The sequence below is a fragment of the Macrosteles quadrilineatus genome, unplaced genomic scaffold (assembly GCF_028750875.1).
Source record: "Macrosteles quadrilineatus isolate MER2022 unplaced genomic scaffold, UCM_ALF_1.0 Scaffold_6__1_contigs__length_79288215, whole genome shotgun sequence".
Lineage (NCBI taxonomy): Eukaryota > Metazoa > Arthropoda > Insecta > Hemiptera > Cicadellidae > Macrosteles > Macrosteles quadrilineatus.
Window position 1 is genome coordinate 65,707,090 of NW_026542599.1, and position 24,746 is coordinate 65,731,835.

The following is a 24,746-nucleotide window of genomic DNA, read 5'->3' on the forward strand; positions in this document are numbered from 1 at the left end:
GACCATTCAATTTTGTTGCAGAAACTGCATTGGTATGGCATGTCAAATAATTTATTGCATTTTTTCAAATCTTACAATGTGAATAGGAAGCAATTTGTTTTCTATCATGAATTTTCCTCTGCTGTATTTAATGTCCAATCTGGAGTTCCCCAGGGTTTGAATCTAGGGCCTTGTCTTTTTACAATACTAATTAATGATCTAAGTGACTGTATTTTAAATTCAAATTCACTTCTATTTGCCGATGATTACAATAGTAGAAACAAACATCTCTTTTCGTTGCCCTACAGCCACACCACTGCCAATGCCTCTTCACCCCTCTATCGATTAATGAAAGGCTACAATTTCGTAGTAAAAAAGTCCAATAATATTGACATTTTCTCTGAAAACAATTTCAAATTAAAATTAAAAACAGTATTAATAAATCAGTAAATGTTAATCTATCTATTTTTTCGTTGTTCTATTTATTTTTACTACTCAGTATTTTTATATTTATATAATTTATCACTGTAAATATTTTTAAAATATATATACATTGTTGTTATAGTTATTGAACATTTTGTTGCTTGGCATGAAAGTGTAAGTAAACGTGAAGTGAAAAGACAAGAAGAAACCCAAGTGCATGAACTGCTTCAATGTAAATGGTGTTTAAACTGTATTGAAGCATGTAAATAAAATAAATCAAATTATATTTATTTTTATTATATTTCATATTATGTATATTTACCGTCTTGGTAAGTTAACAGTATAGGCGTAAATATATTATGTTTTAAGTGTTATTGGGCGTATCTTATATTAATTACTTCAAAACAACAAAACTAATATATTTCAACAAACATAAAGTAATTTGTTTAAAAAAGGCAACTGATGAATGATGAGGCCAAAACTACATAACGATATTGCAAATTATTAAAACTAGAACAATCCCTGGCAAGTTAGACATTATGAAGAGGGTGTTGTTGAAACACACTGTAAAGCAATTGCTTCAGTAATTAGTTATATTTAACTAAATAAAAACAAATTAACTATTTTGAGCTGACCATGGACCATAAAGTCACGGCTTAACTGTAGACTATGTAGACTTGTCCTGCAATACCGCACATGCTCCTGTGGTTCCTGGCCATCATAATGTATCCCCTCATTCCCCAGGAGGTGCCCCAGGAGTTCTTCACCAACCAGAAGTCTCCTCCCTTCTTGGCAGTTCCGTACCCGACAACCAACACTGCTTGGTTGTAATAATACGAATTACAATTAGGATTCGTGTATACTCCTAAAACCATAACATTACAGATTCAATGGTGAAAAAAAACTAGAAGCTAGGAAAGAGCTAGCTATAATTGTAGTATTCAAGATAGAAAAGCTTGGGCCACTGCTGTAGTCTGTATGAAAAGCTTAGCTGTCTTCTGACCCTTCTTGTATCTGGGACTGACCCGGGCTTAAAACCTTTGGCCAGTCGCTAGAGGGAGTTAATCACTGTCTGCATCTTTCCTTCTGTCAAACGATTGGCCGGTATGCATAACACAAGTAAATCATAACTTTTATTTTTTGTCTGGATCACGTCACCCGTTCTTGCACCCAAACGAACCAAATTTGAAGCATGTTCCAATGGTCAGAGGCGGAGGGTGGCTCACAGCCCTACCTAAGAAAACTACAAACCATGGAGGAAGGGTTCAAGAACGACGCACTGTTTGAGAGAAAGAGTTGGCGGAATTGTACCCCCTGGAATTGTACCCCCGCAAGGTAAGTGACGTCACGATGACGTCTCATTTTCTCGACCAAAACGGCGTGTATAGGCTGAAACTGTACCCCAACATAAAACTTTGATATCGTTATGCACGAGTGGTTCGATAAAATCCATTTCCATCTACAAAACTACATAGACTGAAATTGTACCCACTTCAGTTAGAACTCACGTTTATTTTAAACATTTTTTTTACCATCCAGAATGGGTCAGTGTACGGGGTGAATTTGGACACCCCTGGAATTGTACCCTCCCCCTATTTGTCAGTGATTAATAATTGAGTGGCATCGAAAATAAATAGAATATAATGTTCGTTCAACTCCAAGCTTAGACTATACTTAAAAACGCAAAACATTGTTTTTATTTGGCTTTACGGTAATCATTAAAATTGTTATGATTAAGGATTAGGTACCAAAAAAAACCTATACCATATTTAATATCAATTTTAAGAACCAGAGGCTATAAAATATACTGGTGTACCTGTTGCTCGAATTCGAGTAATTACGAAGTATAACTGGCGTTATTTTAAAAATAATAACAGTCATGATTTCCGATTAACTTAAAAGAGGCGACTACAAGATTATAACAAAACTCAAGATGTACATACCAGTTTGATGTAATCAACATTTCTTTTAAATATCTTATCCTATTTCAAAAGCTGATATTTTTTAGTGTTTTCTACGAATGTTTCCCACTCATAGCCGCATTATGTTGTTCATCAAATTTGGTGCGATGATAGCTCACATTCCCGATTGACATATAGACGCATTCTTATCTCAAAAGTCCTTTCGGGCTCCATCCCAGTGGCTCTGGAGTTTCCCATGTTAACCTTATGAGTAATCTTGTATATTAAAAATATTTAGGTTTTCTTTTCCGAGTTTGTTTGGCTCTTCTACCCGACCGATATTCATGATTGAGGTCTCAAATGTAAGGTAAGCACGCACAGATTTGTCATCAAGCATCGGCATATATTTATCTATAATTCCACTCGGCTTATACGTAAACAAAATTTGCTCCCCATGTATTTCTTATGGGGGTTAAATTTGGTTTTTCTTTTCCGAGTTCGTTTGGTTCTTCTACCCGACCAATTTTCATGATTGAGGTCTCAAATTGAAGGTAAGCACGCACAGATTTGCAATGAAGCATCGGCATATGTTTATCTATAATCTCACTCGGCTTATACGTAAATGAAATTTGCTCCCCATGTATATCTTATGGGAGTTAAATTTGGTTTTTCTTTTCCGAGTTCGTTTGGTTCTTCTACCCGACCAATTTTCATGATTGAGGTCTCAAATTGAATATATGCACGTACAGATTTGCCACCAAGCATCGGTATATATTTATCTATAATCTCACTCGGCTTATACGTAAATGAAATTTGCTCACCATGTATATCTTATGGGAGTTAAATTTGGTTTCTCTTTTCCGAGCTCGTTTGACTCTTCTACAGGACCAATTTTCATAATTGAGGTCTCAAATTGAATATATGCACGTACAGATTTGCCACCAAGCATCGGTATATATTTATCTATAATCCAACTCGGCTTATACGTAAACAAAATTTGCTCCCCATGTATTTCTTATGGGAGTTAAATTTGGTTTCTCTTTTCCGAGTTCGTTTGTCTCTTCTACCCGACCAATTTTCAAGACTGAGGTCTCAAATTGAAGGTATGAACGCACAGATTTGCCATCAAGCATCGGCATATATTTATTTACTATCCCACTCGGCTTATACCTAAACGAAATTTGTTCCCCATGTAATTCTTATGGGAGTTAAATTTGGTTTCTCTATTTCGAGTTAAACGAACTATTGTATGCCTATTAGCCTACTCGACTAAAAAACATAATTTGATTAATTTTTGGATTCTTACCTCAATTTAAGATGTAGTTCACCAGTTAAAATTATATAATCCTATATATAATTTGGTCTAAGAACCTTCAGTGAAATGCCGGCTTTCATTTAAGCTATAAGTTGTTCAAATCGGACGATTTTCAAGCGAACTTAAGGTGTGCTTAAGTGTGTACGTAAGCAACTGCTTGACAGTGTTTAATTTACGTAACATAACTTGCACCTCACATTGACTATTTACATTTAGGTTAATTAATTTAGTAATTGTGTTTTGTCACACTTATGCTTAAATTAAACTAAATGATGTCATAACTAAATTGTCTGCGGTTGATTTTTGTGTTTTAAAATCTGTATTAAATTTTTATACAATAGAACGATATGTAGATAAGTAGATAGTAATGTGCCGATCCTAGCGCAAAAAGTACGAGTTCAGAAAACCAATGTAAATTCTCTGTTTTTGACAGAAAGAAATTGTTTGTTCTATTAATTAAAATATACTTAATCTTCCTTTAAAATCCATCGAAGTTTTGTTGAATTTGCATTTATTTATTAATAAAATTTCAAATAAACTTTAGAAAACTGTTGTTGAATAATCAAAAGTTTACTAAAATAAATTAAATTTGCATTACATTTTTATATAAAAAAGGGGGTTTCAGTAGAGTTTAAGTTTTTTAACTGTCATTAATATGATTTAAAATTAATTCAATTGTATTACTTATTTTTCCTTTATAATAAATGGAGAAGAAATGTTTAAGATGTAAATTGTTAAAAGATGTATCAGAGTTTTCAAAAAGAAAATCGGCAAAAGATGGATTATATTATTACTGTAAGGAATGTGATAAATTATATAGAACTTACTTATTTAAAGTAATTATTAAAGTAGGAATTATTAAAGTAATTGAAAGAAATCAAAAAGAGTGTTTAAATTGTAAAGAAATTAAAGATATAGTAAATTTTTATAACTCGAATTGTAGTAAGGATTAAAAGTTAGCAATTTGTATTGAATGTAATAGAGATATGTTTTTAAAACCACAATTATGTGAGTGTGGAAGAAATATTAAATGGGTCAATAACTATTTAAGACATTTAAAAACTAATATTCATAATAAAAATATCACTAAATAAATAATTTAATAATATTATTAGACATTTTGCTAGTTTAAAAAGTTTTGCTATTGTTAATATTCTAAAGAGTTGTTTTTAGAAAATATTGAAATAATACTTTAGAATATTTAAATTAATCAATAATTAGTTGATAATTTAGTTGATTTTATTGAAAAAATACTCTAGATATTTTTAATCTCTTATATTAATACGTGAGGGCTGTTTTTTGTGAACAAAACTCCTCCGTTATTTCTGGACCGATTTTAACGTTTGAGGTGTCAAATGATTCGTCTCAATTTGTAGTTTTGCATAAAGGTTTTTGAATTCAAAATCTCTAACCCTTAAGGGCACGAGACGCTCTCAAAAGTTGCATTTTTCCCATAAGAATTACATTGAAAAGAAAAAAACAGCTGTATATAAAAATAAACTCATCAGAGTTTTGGGAGTAAATATTGATGTTTGTAATATTTAGGAGGTCATAAACAAAATCTAAACAGTTAATCAGTTTTGTTGGAAGAACAGAAAATTTCTTGACTCTTAAGAAGAAATATTGAACACACGAGGAGGAGACAATTAATAGGAAATCTTATGGTTATGAGAAGAGTAGGAGAGAGACTTGATCTGACAGTAAGGAATCCAGGAACACAATCACTTGGGGAGATGAATCATTTTTGCCAGTTATGCTAAGCAACTTATTTTGGAAGTAAAAAAAACCATGAAAAATATACAGATCATGTTGTCACAGTGGTAAAGTAAACCTACCTAAAGTCAGATCAAATAAATATATGCAAGAAATGTTTACTGGTAACAGCTTTAAGTCGGGAATCATTTGTAGAAAACACACAAAAATAAGCCCGGGACCATGAAATGCTAAATATTTTTACAAGAAGCGTTTATTTATTATTTCAAAGCGCTATTAAATAGCGTAAGTATTTTAATTAGCTACATAAGCATTTAGTCGGGTCTTTTAAACTCATCGAAAATTATGACTGTTATTACTGTAGTTTCAAATTAACTTCTTTATAATACCGGTACTTGACAATTGCTCGATTTCGAGCAACAGGTACACTAGTCGACTTTTAATAACTGATATCTTGAAAATATTGAAAAAAAATACTCTAGAAGTTTTAAATTGAATCTTAATAACTGATACCTTGAAAATATTGAAAAAAATACTCTAGAATATTTAAATTAATCAACAATTAGTCGACTGCTGATTTTATTGAAAAAATACTCTAGAAATTTTAAACCTACTCTTAATAACTGATATCTTGAAAATATTGAAAAAATACTCTAGAAAATTTTAATTGACTCTTGATAATTGATCAGTCTTAAAAATCTTAAAAATTTTTTCAATCTTAAAAATATTGAAAAAACAAGCTAGAAAATATAAATTGACTAGTAATTAGTTGATTGCTGATTTTATTGAAAAAAAAAAACCTCTAGAAAATATAAATTGACTAGTAATTAGTTCATTGCTCATTTTATTGAAAAGTTGTTTTGCAAAAATTTTCCTCTAATAAATGGAACGACAAAGTAAAAATATTTTATGCGCTTATTGCATTACAAATATATATTCTACAAACTATTCAAAACATTATAATAATTCAAAGAAACATTTAGAAAACAAAATAAAATATGAAAATGGAACTAAAAAGTTAAAAGACTGGTGTAAAAATAATAATGTTTATGATTATGAAACAAAATAAATTGATGAATTAAAACAGATCAAACAGTTATACGATCCAGCAAACTATTTATTATTTAATAAAGAAAAATTAAAAGAAATTGCTAACAAACTATCTGTTTCTACACATTTAATAAGAAATGAACTGATTAAAATACTAAATAAAATTAAACAAAATCCTAATAATTTAAAATATAGATCATTGAAATTTATTCAAAATTTGGCTGTTTAAAATAATATAAAAATTGTAGATAAAACTAGAAAAGAACTGATTGGATTATTAAATGATTATTTTAAAAATAAACCTATTCTAAAAGAAAATGTGATAAATATTCAGGAAGCTACTTCATTAAAAAGCTATTTTCAAGAATATATTCTAACAAATGCAAATAATGATCTAGATATATCTGATTACTTAGAATCACAAAGAAGTGAAGTTAAAAAATTGATTGAAAAACAAGAATTTAAAAATAAAAAAGGACAATAATTAGCTTTAACATGTGAATATAAAAGAAAATTGGTTAATGGTGAAGATCAAACAAGTACAATGTATTATGCTCTTAGGAGTTCAGATATCTTAAATATTGATGAATTTATCGATGATCAGTTCAAAAAGTTGATATTAAGAGAAAATTTAAATCGACCATCAAAAGGTAGTGGTTGGTCATTAAATAGATTTTTAGAATTAAATCTAAAATTGAATAAAAATAATTCATTAAATGCTGGTTCATATATTGAGTTGCCAAATGAAATTAAAAACAAAAAGTGTTGTATATTTTTTTTTTAATAAAGATGAATACTGTTTTATTTATGCGAATAGATGTGTAATTGATAGACCAAAAAGAGATTCTGAACGAATTCAACAGTATCAGAGTTATATAAATGATGAAATTTTTAAAGGTTTTGATTATCCAATAACGTTAAAAGATATAAAATTGTTTAAAAAAAGATAATTTGATCCTAAATATAACTATCCATCCATGTCAATTAATGTTTATAGAATTGATGAAGATGAAAAGATTGTTCCATTACAAATATCTGTAAATTATGATGCAAAATTAGACATTGATTTGTTGTACTATAAAGATGGTGACAACTCACATTATATATTAATAACTGATTTAAGTAAATTAGTTTCTAACCAAGTTTCAAAAAATGGTCATAAACTAAATATTTTGTAGACGATGTCTGACACATTTTTATAAAAATAGTGATTTGAATAATCATTCAATAATTTGTAAATCTCTTGAACCTTGTCGACCAATTATGCCATTTCCTGGTGAAACTGTTAAATTTAAAAATTATTATAAAAAACTTTAACATCCTTATGTAATTTATATGGATTTTGAAAGCATTCTGAAAAAGTTTAATACTTGTGAAAATAATCCAAGCAACTCATATACAAATTAAATTCAAAAACATATACCTTATGGATTCACAATTTATTTAGTTTCTAGAGTGACTAATAAAATGTATAAACCAATTTGTTATAGAGCAAAAACAGATGAAGAGTTGAAAAATTTACCAAATAAATTATTTGAATACTAAGGTGAGATTTCGAAGTATATAGCCTAAAAAATATAATTCAAAAAACAAAAAGCCTATGAGTGTAAATAAAAATGAAGAAATTGAATATCATAAAGCAAGTGTTTGTCATATTTGTGAAACTAGTGGTTTTGATAATGACACAAGACGAAAAGTAAGAGATCACTGTCATTTAACAGGAACATTTAGAGGCGCAGCACATTTGAGTTGTAACTTAAATCTAAAATTTCCAAAAAATATACCTGTGTTTTGTCATAATAGTTCAAACTATGATACACATTTGTTTATTAAAGAAATAGCTAAAAAATATGGTAAAATTGATTTAATAGCAAATACTGATGAAAAATATATCAATTATTCAGTTAATTCAGGATATGGTTATAAATTTGAAGATGATAAACCTAGAAAATTTGTAAAATTCTCATTTGTAGATAGTTTAGATTTATGACCTCATCAATTGACAAGTTAGCTAAAAATCTAAAATAATTTAAACACTTGACTAAATTTATAAAGAACATTGATATACTGTAATTGAAAAAGATGATGAAACATTTGAAATATTATCTTCTAAAGGTATATTTATTTCCTTATGAGTTTATAGATGATATTGAAAAATTAAATTATGATAAAATATTAGATAAAGCACAGTTTTATAGTTCTTTAACTGATGAAAATATTAGTGATGATGATTATAAATACTATATAAAAGTTTGGAACAAATTAAAAGTTAAAACATTAGGACATTATTCTAATTTGTACAATATTCAAGATGTGATGCTATTAGCTGATATATTGAAAATTTTAGATCAGTTTGTTTAAAGAACTATCAATTAGATCCTGCATATTATTTAAAATCACCATCATTAGCATGGGACTCTATGTTAAAATAAAAAAAAAATAGAATTAGAATTGATAAGCGATTATGATATGTATTCAATGATTGAAAAAGGTATAAGAGGTGGAATTTCTCAATGTGTTACAAGATATTGTAAATAAAATAACAGATATACTAAAAATTATGATTCTGATAAACCTGAAAATTATATGTTATATGTAGATGCAAACAATTTATATGGATGGGTCTTAAGTCAAAAACTACCATATAAAGATATTAAATGGATGAATCCAAATGTATATATAAATGATGAATAGAAAGAAACTATATTAGAATTAGATGAAAATGGTGATTATGGTTATATATTAGATCTTGATTTAGAATATCCAAAATAATTGCATGATAAACATACAGACTTACCTTTGGCTCCTGAACATTATAATAACAAGTAATGTACTACTTTATTTGATAAAAAAGACTATGTGGTTCATTCAAGAAACTTAAAATATTACTTAAAACAAGGTCTAGAATTAAAAAGAGTAAATCGAGTAATAGCATTTGATCAAGATAACTATATGGAAAAATATATAAAACTGAACACAAAATTAAGAGCTCAATCAAAATCAGACTTTGAAAAAGACTTCTTTAAGTTAATGAATAATTCCGTATTTGGCAAAACAATGGGAATGTAAGGAATAGATGTAATATAAAATTAGGTGATGAAGAATATTCATTAAAACAAGCTAAAAAAACCAAACTTTAAAACGTATAGTATATTTAATAAAAATTATATTGCTTCACATTTGATTAAAGAACAAGTTAAATTTGATAAACTAATATATGTTGGATTTTCAGTTTTAGAATTATCAAAGTTATTAATGTATGAATTTTACTATGATAAGCTAAAGAAATATGATCCAAATTCAAAATTATTATATATGGACACTGATAGTTATTTTGTGGAATTAGAGAAAGATCCTTATAAAATTATTAAAGAAAATATAAATGAGTTTGATACAAGTGATTATAAAAAAAGATCATGAGTGTTACACTGGAAAAAATAAAAAAACTAATTGGTAAATTTAAAGATGAGCTAAATGGTGAAATACTAGAAGAATATTATGGATTAAGATAAAAATTATATAGTTATGAATTTAACAATAAAAATCCTGTAAAATGTAAAGGTATCAAGAAAAGTGTTGTAAAAAAGACAATTAATATGAGTGATTTTAAGAAGTGCTTGTTTGATGATATAGAACAATATAGAACAATGACATGTATTAGAAGTTATAAACATGAATTGTATACTATTAGAATAAACAAATTAGCTTTGAGTAATAAGGATGATAAAATATTTGTATGTGAAAATAGAATTGATACATTAACTTGGGGGCATAAAAATATAATTTAAACATAAATAAATGTAAATAATAATCATACCAAAAGAATTAATTATTAATGAAAAAGATATAAAAATATTTAAATTTGATAGTAAACAATCAAACAATTATTTAGTTTAAGTATTAAAACAAAATTATTATTATTATTACCATGGAAGATTTGATAATATTAGAAATCGAAATATAGTTATACAATATATTAAAGAAATGTTAAGAGAAAATGATCAAAATGTACTTAACTGTTAAAGAATTGTTTATTATTAAAGATGAAATTTTTAATTTTTCTTCAAATTATAATGTTAATTGATTTTTTGTTTATATTCACCTGATCTTGTAATTGAAGGCAAAACTTCTTTAACAACCCAATCTTGCAATTTTTTAGCAAATTTCATTTTTTATTTCATAATTAATTAATATAAACCTGATTCATTAATAAAATTGTATTTTTTTCATTTTTAAAGGTATCTGATAGATACCTTTAGAATTTAAGGTCTCTAAATAATTTTATTATCATTATCAACATTTTTATAATTAATTGCTTGTTTAGAATTTTCATATTCTAATATATTACAAATATCTTTAGCTTTAAACCATGGATTATTTTGTTTATCAAATAGAATTAATACATTTTTATTTTTAAATATAAAATTATTAAATAAATCAATAGTTGTTATCATTATTTTAAACATAAGAAATTTAATTAAAGTATGAATACTAATTTTTAACTGTTACATAATTTTTTTAATATTTTTTTTTTACTTAAATCAAATAAACCTTATGAATACAAATATTATGTTTATATAATGATATGTAAATGTCAAAGAAGGTCTTTTAACAAAAAACTAGATAAATTAGGAGAATATTAAAAAAAATCTGAAGTAATATTATATTTGTCATACAATCCAAATTCAATCAATTTATACAATAAAATTAAAAACGTTTATAAAAATTAAATTAGTAATTATAGAAATTATTTTGATATTTATACAAATTATTCAGAAGAGATGCTCATAGAAAATATTAAAAAAAATTATGTAACAGTTAACAATTAGTATTCATACTTTAATTAAATTTCTTATGTTTAAAATAATGATAACAACTATTGATTTATTTAATAATTTTATATTTAAAAATAAAAATGTATTAATTCTATTTGATAAACAAAATAATCCATGGTTTAAAGCTAAAGATATTTGTAATATATTAGAATATGAAAATTCTAAACAAGCAATTAATTATAAAAATGTTGATAATGATAATAAAATTAATTTAGAGACATTAAATTCTAAAGGTATCCATCAGATACCTTTAAAAATAAAAAAAATACAATTTTATTAATGAATCAGGTTTATATTAATTAATTATGAAATCAAAAATGAAATTTGCTAAAAAAAATTGCAAGTCTGGGTCGTTAAAGAAGTTTTGCTTCAATTAGAAGATCAGGTGAATATAAACAAAAAAATCTATTAGCATTATAATTTGAAGAAAAATTAAAAATTTCATCTTTAAAAATAAACAGTTCATTAACATTTAAGTACATTTTGATCATTTTCTTTAAACATTTTTTTAATAAATTGTATAACTATATTTCGATTTCTAATATTATCAAATCTTCCATGGTAATAATAATAATAATTTTGTTTTAATACTTAAACTAAATAATTGTTTGATTGTTTACTATCAAATTTAAATATTTTTATATCTTTTTCATTATTAATTAATTCTTTTGGTATGATTATTATTTACATTTATTTATGTTTAAATTATATTTTTATGTCCCCAAGGTAATTTATCAATTCTATTTTCACATACAAATCTTTTATCATCATTATTACTCAAAGCTAATTTGTTTATTCTAATAGTATACAATTCGTCTTTATAACTTCTAATACATGTCATTGTTCTATATTGTTCTATATCATCAAACAAGCACTTCTTAAAATCACTCATATTAATTGTCTTATTTACAACACTTTTCTTGATACCTTTACATTTTACAGGATTTTTTTTGTTAAATTCATAACTATATAATTTTCATCTTAATCCACAATATTCTTCTAGTATTTCACCATTTAGCTCATCTTTAAATTTACCAATTAGTTTTTTATTTTTTCCAGTGTAACACTCATGATCTTTTTTATAATCACTTGTATCAAACTCATTTAATTTTCTTTAATAATTTTATAAGGATCTTTCTTTAATTACACAAAATAACTATCAGTGTCCATATATAATAATTTTGCATTTGGATCATATTTCTTTAGCTTATTATAGTAAAATTCATACATTAATAATTTTGATAATTCTAAAACTGAAAATCCAACATATATTAGTTTATCAAATTTAACTTGTTCTTTAATCAAATGTGAAGCAATATAATTTTTATTAAATATACTATACGTTTTTAAGTTTGGTTTTTTTAGCTTGTTTTAATGAATATTCTTCATCACCTAATTTTATATTACATCTATTCCTTACATTTCCCATTGTTTTGCCAAATACGGAATTGTTCATTAACTTAAAGAAGTCTTTTTCAAAGTCTGATTTTGATTGAGCTCTTAATTTTGTGTTCAGTTTTATATATATTTTTTTCCATATAGTTATCTTGATAAAATGCTATTACTCGATTTACTCTTTTTAATTCTAGACCTTGTTTTAAGTAATATTTTAAGTTTCTTGAATGAACCACATAGTCTTTTTTATCAAATAAGGGAGGGGCAAGGAGGGCGCACCCTACTACGGCTCATTGACTTGGGTTGAGCATTGGAAATGTAACTTCACTTTATGTTTATTTCCATCAATGTTTGTTTATAGTGTTAGAAGGATTGTCACTGCTTTCTTTTGGTGAAATACTGAGACATCTTTTGAGTAAAAAAAATGGCCAATAAGAATGCAATAACACACGATAGACGAATACAAAAGAATAATGATTATTTGTAGTAGTGTGTTATGATTAACGTTACCACTCTTGTACAGCTGGAAAGCGATGTCGTTTGTAACGATGACGGCAGTCATAGGTCCATGATGAGCCACATCACGTAGCAAATTCAGGTCAGTAGGATTATTATACAAATTTTGAAAGCCTGAGATAGTGGCTCCAATGTTCGTAGCATTGTATCTGCAATCACCTACCTGAAAAGTTAAGGTTAGATTAATATACCTAATATCCAATATTCCTACATCGTACATAGTGGTAAAAAACTAAAGGTATTTTTTGGCTGGGAGCCAACTTAACCAATGTACATGCGCCGTTCTACCGGAGTCCGAAGGCCTCCTGCCTAGATTACATTAAGAGATTACATTAAAAAAAGATGGAGTGAATGTTATTTTATGTGATTTCTATTGTACTGTCAAATATTTCATCAGGTGTTTTATTTAAGATTGTTTTTGTTTAGGTATGTAATGTTTACAGTTTTGTGTTAATTCTCTCATTTAAAATGTAGCATACTTTTAAGTTGAATAAAACCATATAAATTTGGTTTCTGAACATTTCTTTTTTAAACACAAATAAGACTAATCTACTATTCCACTCTATAACTATGTTCTTTACACGTTCAGAAAATGCATAACTATTGTTTACATTATACAGGGTGTGGCAAAAACTATATATTTTCTTTAGCGCACTGTTCAGCGACAGGCCGTCTGAGGTAAGTGAAGTAGGCTCGTTGGAAAGCCTACACAATGCAATTTTCTTAGTCATAGAGCTGGTCGTATGAGTTAAGTGTCGTTGTTATCAAGTCGTTAAAAAAATTAAGAATCGGTCATAAAAACTTATGAAAGGGTCATAAAAATTATAAATTAGGTTGATAAAGAATTTTACAGTGTTGCTTAGTTTTTACAATTTAAATCGTGTGTACCTTTAAAAGTTTGTATCTTTATTTTAATGGGTCCGATTTTAGTACCTAGTTTAGTTTTAGTGACTACAATTTGTACCTCCGTGTACAATTTGTATTACTAGAGTTGCTTTCAGAGAAGTGAAAGCCAGTTAAGCGGAACAAACGTGATTTGATATTTGTATAAGTAACTAAATGTAAAAACGTCAAGAGATGTACTAATGCTTGTTTTATTGATTAAAATTATAATAATTCAAATTTAGTTTTGTTTACTACATCTTGTTATGCTGGATGCTCTGGAGAACACCTTCCACGTGCCGGCATACCTCATGCGCATTATAGAGGATTATCTCCGGTTTCGCCTCCTAACGTATGACACTGCGGAGGGCCCGCGGACGATGAGTGTCACTTCTGGTGCTGCCCAAGGTTCCATACTCGGCCCAGACCTCTGGAACGTCGCTTATGACAGCCTTCTGAGGTCTGAAATGCCTGAGGAAACAGTCTTGGTTGGGTACGCAGACGACGTTGCAGCTTTGATAGCTGCACGTAGCGTTGATCTGGCTCAGCTAAAGCTAAACCGAGTTATGCGTACCATAAACGCATGGATGGCAGACCACGGTCTCTCGCTTGCTCTGAGCAAAACCGAGATCGTGATTTTGACAAAAAAACGGATTGACACCATCGTGCCGTTGAGGGTGGGAGCGGTCGAGGTTCAAACTGTTCGTTCTGCCAAGTATCTTAGGGTCATGGTAGACAGCAAGCTTAGCTGGCGGGATCAGATCTTTCGTACAGCGGACAAGGCCGCTAGGGTGGTTTCTTCTCTTAGCCGGTTGATGGCCAATGTCGGAGGGCCTCGGTCCAGTCGTAGAAGGCTGTTAATGTCTTCGGTCCAGTCCGTACTCTTGTACGGTGCGGAGGTGTGGGCAGACGCACTAAATAAGGAGGCATACAGGATGCGGCTCGCCCGAGTGCAGCGTCAGGCAGCACTGAGGGTAGCATCTGCCTACCGAACAGTGTCCGAGCCCGCCGTCCTGGTGATTGCTGGAGTCATCCCCGTCAAACTTTTGGCGGCGGAGAGAAAGGCAATTTACCGGCGCCGTGGGGAGGACGAGGCACGAACAGAGGAACGCACCCGCACCTACCAGCTGTGGCAGGAGGGCTGGGAACAGGAGACACGGGGACTCTGGACCAGGCGACTGATACAGCAAGTCCAACCTTGGGTTGATCGGCGGTACGGAGAGGTGGACTTCTACCTCAACCAATTTCTGACGGGACACGGCTTTTTCCGGTCGTACCTGTTCAGGATGGGCAAAGCCGTGTCACCCGACTGCATATACTGCCCAGGCATTCTCGATGACGTGGAACATACATTTTTCCACTTCCAGCGCTGGGAAAGGCCCCGCCTGGAGGCTCAACAATTAATAGGACTGCTGTCGGTGGACACGGTCATACCGATTATGACGGAGGGTGAGGACAATTGGACCTGTGTGTCACATTATATCCAGGGTATTCTCCGCGCCAAGAAGATCGACCTTGACCGGGATGCGGTTGTTGGTCATTAAGAATCGAAATGCCAGAAACGGTGCGAGCCCTGAGGGCTTAGGTCACATGTTGGCCTGACTTGAAGTAATGTGACAAACAATTCCAGGTCTGTGTCCAACAGAGTAGAGGGGGTTTTTTTGTGAGTAGTCTGACAATTTTCAGGAGTCTCACACTACAGGCCACCTGTGGCTACCTGTGTGCGTAAAAGCATTTTCCCTCCTCTCCCTAAAAAAAAAAAAAAAAAAAAAAAAACTACATCTTGTTATACAGACAACTCTTCTGGGGTTGTTTTAACTAGGAAAATATCACATCAGTTGGAATCTGATATTAGCATCCAAAAAGGGCTTTTAAGTATAAAAAAGATAAAGGAAATTTAACATTTAAATTCAACAGTAGCCTACAACGAAAACATTGTACTTAATTTTTCACCATTACAATCAGTTAAAGTATTTAAGTATAAAAAACAGTAACTATTAAACGAACGAGTACTGAAATATAAAAACAGGAGGGAAAATTTGACATTTAAATTCAACTGTGCAACATAAACATTTGTCTTCATTTCAACCCTTGCAATCGGTTAAACTCAGCTTCCTTTGTGGAAATAATTTATGATTGTTAATACCAAGTATTCTTGATGGAGGATTTGAATTTAATATAACTGGAATGTAGGTCTTCTACCAATATTGGGACGATTTAGAGACGGCATTTTTAATACTGTCCTTAATAAAAGCAATTGACTATTGGATACAGAAGATTTTGATGAAAAAACTGGCTACAAATTTAACATGGAGATGAAATGTCTAGTTGTATTGATAGTCAAAGATAAAACATAGGCCTTCGAAAAATGTAGGGCTATTTTATGTAAGACTCAAATGTAAAACACCTTTAAAAGACTGAAATTGACAAAATTATCAATCATGTGTTACAATGTGTAAAAACTGCAAAAAGACTAACTTATTGAACAATAAATTAAGATGACTGAAATGTAGGCCTAAACTTAAGTAATAAGTAAACATCGCATCCAGCTGATTTAAGTGAAAAACTGAATAATAATAAGAAGGGAAGACATGCCTTAAATATACAATGTAGATTTGGTCTCCAATTACGTCATCGTATTTTGTCACATCAAAGGCCTAATCTAAACAAACCAAATTAATCTGCCTAATTCAGAAGTTTCCTTACATTTTTTAGCATATTTTGCGTTGTTCATTGGACTTTTAAAGTATATTTTTATTTATCCACGCTGTAATAATAGTTCTGCGTCATAAACATATTATTTCTTCAATTGATTGTTACGTCAATCACATACAGGGTGAATTTTAAATGAGTCCCCCCCCCCTACTTTTTTCTACATTTCTTAAGATATCAACTTCGGACTACGTCAGATCATTGTAGTGTAGTAATTACTTCATTTTGATAGGGTAAACATTTTTGGCCGCCATCTTGGATCGGCCATATTGGATACAAAATTTTTTTTCAAACGTAAAGGTAGGGTTGTGACCTATTGTTTCAAACTAGAATTTTACGCTGATTACAATGCCGCAATTAGTTTTTAAACATCTTGATCCGTTCTAAAGTTATGAGGACGTTTTATACCTTTATTTTTAGCCCATTTTATCATTGTGCATTTACAAACTAAGACCATAATCTCAAAATAGTGCTAGATAAAGATAAGTATACACCAGCATTCATTGTCGACCTATTATCACTTGATTATGACGGATGTATTTTTTTCGGCCACCATCTTGGATCTGCCATTTTGAAATGTGACAAATTAATTTAAATATGAAGGTGGTGTTGTGACCTATCATTTTAGACTACTTTTTTATACTGAATTCAATGCTGCAATCTGTTTTGCATATTTGTGTTTAGAAATATTGGAAATTTGAGTAAGATAATTTTAATATTTCATCAAGAAAGCCTGAGAGACAAAAACGGATTGCGGCATTGAGTTCAGCATAAAAAAGTAGTTTAACATGATGGGTCACAACACCACCTTCATATTTAAATTAATTTATCACATTTCAAATGGCAGATCCAAGATGGTGGCCAAAAAAAATACATCCGTCATAATCAAGTGATAATAGGTCGACAATGAATGCTGGTGTATACTTATCTTTATCTAGCACTATTTTGAGATTATGGTCTTAGTTTGTAAATGCACAATGTTAAAATGGGCTAAAAATAAAGATATAAAACGTCCTCATAACTTTAGAACGGATCAAGATTTTTAAAAACTAATTGTGGCATTGTAATCAGCGTAAAATTCTAGTTTGAAACAATAGGTCACAACCTTCCCTTGACTTTTGAAAAAAAAAATTTGTATCCAATATGGCCGATCCAAGATGGCGGCCAAAAATGTTTACCCTATCAAATTGAAGTAATTACTACACTACAATGATCTGACGTGGTCCGAAGTTGATATCTTAAGAAATGTAGAAAAAAGTAGGGGGGGAACTCATTTAAAATTCACCCTGTATACTCACCGCCTTCATTAGAAGCTTGGCAACATTCGGGAGGGAGGGTTGAACTAGTGGCTAATGCTACTTAACCAATAGTAGCCTCAGCGACAGCCATCTTCTAATAATTTCTGGTGACACTTCTCCCGATATTGGCGAATGGAAAATACTGTAGTAAGCGACTAAGCGTTGTGGCCGGTCCCGGCTGTTTGCCATTTTAGAACCGAATAGATTGTGGTACAGTGAATAAATTAATTAAATATTATGTAAGTTATATCCCTAATAATGAATGATAGCAAGAATAAATAAAACACATTCCTAATACTCTTTAAACAATTATCCAATAGGATATATAATTAGGAATTAGTAGCCTACTTCTGGACAGGCCTAGACAATTATCCATACCGTGATTAAAGTGCCCTTCTATAAGCCTAGGTAATTAATTATTTACTTATTATTATAGTTGTAACTGAAGTCATGTATAGTCCATTGCTTGGCAATCAAATAACAGTATTTATATACGATAAGCTTCTGTTATCAACATTTGAAATTACTGAATTGTTACAAAATTACTGTTTTTAAAAAATCAGATTCCATTTTCAGCTGAACCATTAAAATGAGGATTTGCCGAACAATTATTAATATTACAGAATAGTATTTAATAATATAAAACTTTTCACATTTCATAAATTATATGTTAGTTTTGCTATGGTCAAAGGTCCAAATCCAAATGTTCTTTTCTTTTGGTCTGTATGTAGTAATTTGCTAGAACCATTGACTTTATATAAAAGCAATTCTACAATACTGTAGATGGTTTGTTAAGACCATATGCAAGCATTTTAAAACATTTTTATTAGCTCGCTTTCTTGTCATGCTTTCAGGAAATAAATCATTCTCATTCTCATTCTCATTCTCATTCTCATTCTCATTCTCTCATTCTCTCATTCTCATTCTCTCATTCTCATTGTCCGGTACAAACTTTGGAATCAATTTTATACTAACTTCCCGATGAGCTAAAGACTTGAAACTTGAAACATAGCGCACAAACGGAAGACAATGCAATATTATATCATTTAATTTTCATATTTCCCTTGGGCTACGCCCCATGGGCTTGTTTTTATTAACTCGCTTTCTTGCAAATTCTGATACTTCCCGATGAGCTAGAGACTTGAAACTTGAAACATAGCTCACAAATGGATGACAATGCAATATAATATAATTTAATATTCCTATTTCTCATGGGCTACGCTCCATGGGCTTGTTTTTATTAGCTCGCTTTCCTACAAATTTTGATATCAATTTTAAACGAAGTTCCCGATGAGCTAGAGACTTGAAATTTCAAATATAGCTCCTCAAATGGATGACAATGCAATATATCATTTACTTTTCATATTTCCCTTGGGCTACGCCCCATAGGCTTCAAAATTGTCCATGTTTACATTTTGAAAGAATGTAAATATACCACTTAATGTCAGCTGTAAATACTTAAATTTGACAGTTCGAAGAGCAGAGGTTAAGAGGTACAGGTTATGCTCCCAAGAGATTCTTTATACAAACAAACATTTCAAAATTAAGATAAACAATCTGATTGCAGATATAAAGGTGTTTATTAATAATGTAAATTGTTATTTATTTAGTATTCTATAAAGCAAACAATAAATTAAATAGATTGATATATTTATAGTTAGTAGGTAGGTCATAAATTCAATCTAATACATAATTATATGAACAGAAACTCAAATAAACCTTAGATTTCCCACATGCCTCTGTCTTAATCTGATATAGATGCTTGAAATAGATTTAACATTCACACACATTAAAACTAAAAAGTAGAAAATAATTTATAAATATGTGGAGAGGATAAATACTTGTAAGATTTAAACTAAAAACGTGGAGTGATGCAATTTATAATAATACATTAGTTCAATAGGTGAAGGTAATTGTAAATTATCTATTGCATGCACCCCACGTTTTTCGTTTTAAACCTTACAAGTATTTATCCTCTCCACATATTCATAAATTATTTTTTACTTTTTAGTGCGTTTAAAAACGTTATGTTTTAAAAAAGTTTTTTATTCATAAATTATTTGAAATTGTTTCCCCGTTTAACCAACTATTCCAAAGGAAAAAAAATAATATGGTGCAACACAAATAAACAACCCGATCACCTACCTATAAACCTACACTTTACCTTCCTAATCTAACCTTACTTAAAAATACTTAATGTAGTCACGAAGACTCATAAACCCCGACCTACCTTCCCCACATGCCTAAATTAGATTAGTGTTTAATCTGCGTTTTATTAATAAGTGTAATAACTTACTGTACTTCGATGTAATTCAACATGATATAACCTGTGATGTATTATCGGATTAAATATCGATTTCAATGTGGTTCGATATATCGCTTATTAAATCATTATTTATAATCAGCTGGCAACACAAATAGGTGCCCAAGAGTGAGTAGTCATCGGTCAATATCACTCCGCCCCTTGTTTCTTGACGTGCGATATTCTCCGCGCATTGAGGAAGTATTTCCGTATATTGTCGCAATTTCCAGTGAATTCCGCACCATAAAAAATGTTGTAACGCCTTAATTAGGAAATTTAATATGCAAATTCAATTGGAGCCTACAACAAAAACATCGTACTTCATTTTTCACCCTTAAAAACAGTTAAATTATTTAAGTACTAGTTAACAGCCCGTGCTTCGCCACGGGAATAATGTCAGCAATATAAGAGATAATAATTTTAACAACTTCTGTTTATCGTTGTATTTTATTTAGGAGCTGCTTTATTTTTGTACATAAAGTAGGACTTCCAACAGCATCGTCCTGAAGACCACTTCCTTTGTGCACAAAGTCAGCAATATTCAGATAAAGATCAGCACGTAGGCTGTTTTGTTTGAAACGAATATAGTTTAAACGTGTGCCCTCAATCCTACAATACATGTCCACTATCCATTGCAGGTAGAGTTTTTGTGATCGATGCAATAGGCTGAAATCTGGACGAATCGCAAGCCGATAGGATGCGTACTGCAGTAATGTAGTTTTTTTACGTAGATTTACACTACAACGGTCACGTTCTGTTTGGGGTTTCCATCCAAAGTCACCATATGGGAACAACAGAGGATAGGCCAATGGGTCTAAAGATGGCTCAATCACAGAAATTTTACGAACACCATTAGATCTTGAATATACTCTTAAGTTTCTCTCGCCAGGGGGTGCACCATCTTCTGACCGGAATATAACAGCCACATCTATTTGAACAGCATCATTGTAGCGTCTCCTGTCACACAGTTTGTCTTCCACTATATGCATAAGAATTTCAGAGTCATATTTACAACACATATCTGTCATAGTTCTAAATGAAGATATGAAGGGATTGATGGAATAAAGATATTCACTTAAATCATGCATCAGCAGTTGGTCGCATTTCACATTGGACCTTTGACCCATTCTGTGAGTAACAGCGGTGTTTAGGTCGTATATATAGAGTTGGGCATACTTTGGTTCAATGTAGAGGGTATTATTTTGTATTTATTTGTTTTGAAGGAATAAACTCATTATTTCATATTAACGGTCCAATCCGATGGTAAAAGGAGTCATGGATCTTGAAGTTATATATACCACCAGATGTTGATTCATCTAATTGAGACTCAGAACTTACCATAGCAAAAGCTGAGTTGTATGATCTTATATTATTCAAATAGTTTCTTGATAGTTTTTTTTTTTTTTTTTTTTTACATTTGATGTAGTCCCGTTGATAAGATTCTCCATAAACTCCGAATGTTGATAAGGGGCTAATTTTACCTTCCCCTTGTGACAACATAAGGAGAATGCATTTGTGTCCCTCATAATCTGTTCGGACTCGAAATTCAAAGATTTGCAGTAGTGACAAATCCAATTTAATGATCCCAATTCAAAAGAGTCGGTGTTATTTTTAGGAACTTCCAGGGCACACTTTACACTATTTCTGCTCTTTACTTTTTTAGTTCGACGTTTTTCTACGCGTGTTTTTGTTCTGTTTGTCTCTTACGCCCAGTTACGCCCAGTTAATGACTTTTTACCTTTTCTTTTTCTTTTTGTACTTTTTTCATCCTGGGTATTATGAGAAAGTTTTATAATACTGTAATGACCCGAGTCAACATTACCACTAAACATCAAGTCACACACTTCTTCGCCAGAACCAATGTCATAAGTCACAGTTTCTTCAGCAACTTCCCTGTGTACTCGAAATACAGTGGTAGCAAAACGGGAGTGCCGATGGAGACCTTTGGGGGTGCGTGCATTTTAAAGGGACTTGACCTGGTCTCCATCGGCACTCCCGTTTTGCTACCACCTGATACATTGTAGTTCCACGTATCCAGCGTACTCGCCATCTCGGGAAAGTAAAGTTTGGTATTGGTGACGGTCAAACACTGATGTTGAGTAAGACTCATCGCCTACAAAAAGTTTTTGTATTTTTCCCACTCTTAAACAATTTTCTGGACAACTTTCAAACGGATTTCCCTATGATTGTTCTGGTGGCCGTATAGAATAAATGATATTGATCGAAACAAACAGTTTCCGTCCCCTACTATGGGTATAATTTTATGTTCCATACTTAAACATAAGCTCAATCAACACTTTCCTTCAGAAACACTTTCAGCAACACTTTCGCAGGAAAACTAACACATTATTCGAAAATACAAAATTGACACTAAAAATACAAATAATGTTCATATACATTTACAAATAATACATTGTGGTATACAACTTTAACAAATTCACTTTTCCTTGTTTGAAATCGTGTTTACAGGAACTCCTAGATTAATGATTACATACTGAAAGTAAGGTTATAAAAATAATAACAAATCTAACAAACATTAAACAGCTGACATATGATTTACAATTATTAAATAAGCTGTAAATTATATTCTTCAATAAGAATTGTATTGTCTCAACATTTGAAGGGCTGTAGGTCTTAGCCCGTAGAAAAACGTGAATTCTAATGAAGTTCGGCAAATCTATGCATTATCCCCTTTAATTTGACACATAGATCTTGTGGATCGGTCCAGTAATTACTGAGAAAACAGTGTTACAACTGTGTATTAAATATCTATATAAATAAAATTAGAGTTTTGTCTGTACATTGCTTAGAATAATGAACTTTTTGGTTATTTTTACATTTCATAGGTCAGAGAAACCGAATCAAACCTTATCTCAATTTCTGTCTGTCTGTCTGTCTGTCTGTCTGTCTGTCTATCTGTCATTCTCTTGGTAACGCTAAAATACGCACTTTATTACAACTACTCCTCAATAACTATAGCACTGTCCCGCCTGAAACTTATTTTCCAAATACTATACATATATGAGATGGTTTTAGACGTATTTCATCGAATATGAGACAGTTAGATATTTAACAGTAAACCCTTGAAAATCAAGTTTTTGTCGATTTTTGACGTGGAATTTCTGGAAGCCCATGTTAACCTTATGAGAAATGAAATTATTGAATCTTAACAGCTGTTTCAATTAAACAAGTTGGTTCTGTTCTGTGATGTTCAATAGCATTAAAGTTACAAGGATTACCAACAGGGTGCAGCACTAGCACTATTATTTCTTTTACATTTATGACAACAGCTAATTTGCAACCTGGAGGCGAGTGAGCGTAGCGAACGAGCTAACCTGAAGGCAAGTGAGCGTAGCGAACGAGCTAACCTGAAGGAAAGTGAGCGCAGCGAACGAGCTCCAACATACAGGTGAGTGAGCGTAGCGAACGAACTTCAACCAGGACGTGATTGAGCCATGCAAACGAGATCAGATAGTAAAAATAAAAGTAAGCCTACCGTTATAGGATCGACCGGCAGACACAGAGGTAATTTAACCTTTTATTGATTGTCATACCGATCCGGAACAACAAAAAACAACATAAAATGAAGCTATGTATAATAGTTTGGCCAGCATATCTTAAAATATGCAAACCAACTGCTGTTCGTTATATAAGAAGGTTTCAACTGAATATTATAAGATCCCCGTGCGTAGAACGGGTACACAGCTAGTATAGATATAAAAACAGTAACTATTAAACAAACGAGTATTTAAGTATAAAACAGGAGGGGAAATTTGACATTTAAATTCAACTGTGCAACATTAAAATTTGTCTTCATTTCAACCCTTGCAATCGGTTAAACTCAGCTTTCTTTGCTGGAAATAATTTATGATTGTTATTACCAAGTATTCTTGATGGAGGATATGATTGTGATGTATCTAAAATGTAGGTCTTCTACCGATTTTAGGACGATTTAGAGACGGCATTTTAATACCGGCCTTAATAAAACATAGGCCTACGAAAAATTAAGGGCTATTTTAATGTAAGACTCAAATGTAAAATACCTTTAAAACACTAAAATGTACTAGGTGCCCAAGAAAGTAGTCCCCGGTCCATATCACTCCGCTTCTTGTTTCTTGACTTGCGATATGCTCCGCGCATTGAGAAAGTAGTTCCGTATATTTTCGCAATTTGCAGTGAATTTCACGCCCTAAAAATTCTTAACGGTATTTTCTTGTTTATTAAGATAGGAATGGTTTAAAAACGTTTAAAAGAAAAGTCTAGAAAGTTCAGAAATACCTTATGATTCTCTTGTTTACATTTTTCTTGTTAATTCATAAAACTGCCATGGCTACTTTAGTCCCATAAGCCTAATGTTAACAATTTTAAAAGTTAAGTTCATTTTAATTGCGTTAGCATTATCCACTTGAAACTTGTTTGTTTAAA

At 30.8% G+C, this 24,746-nt stretch overlaps 1 protein-coding gene across 2 annotated transcripts in view; it reads right to left on the minus strand.

The window, feature by feature from the left end:
- Nucleotides 1–46: 46 nt before the first annotated feature.
- Nucleotides 47–24,746, minus strand: part of LOC128997259 (crustapain-like) — a 133,218-nt gene continuing 108,518 nt past the window's right edge. For both annotated transcript variants that reach the window (XM_054422874.1, XM_054422873.1), the window contains 3 exons: nt 13,122–13,290; nt 1,038–1,267; nt 47–379 (listed from right to left, as the gene is read on the minus strand). In XM_054422874.1, the coding sequence (XP_054278849.1) occupies nt 1,059–1,267; nt 13,122–13,290 (378 nt within the window). In that variant the 3' untranslated portion in view covers nt 47–379; nt 1,038–1,058. The remainder of the gene's footprint in view (nt 380–1,037; nt 1,268–13,121; nt 13,291–24,746) is intronic.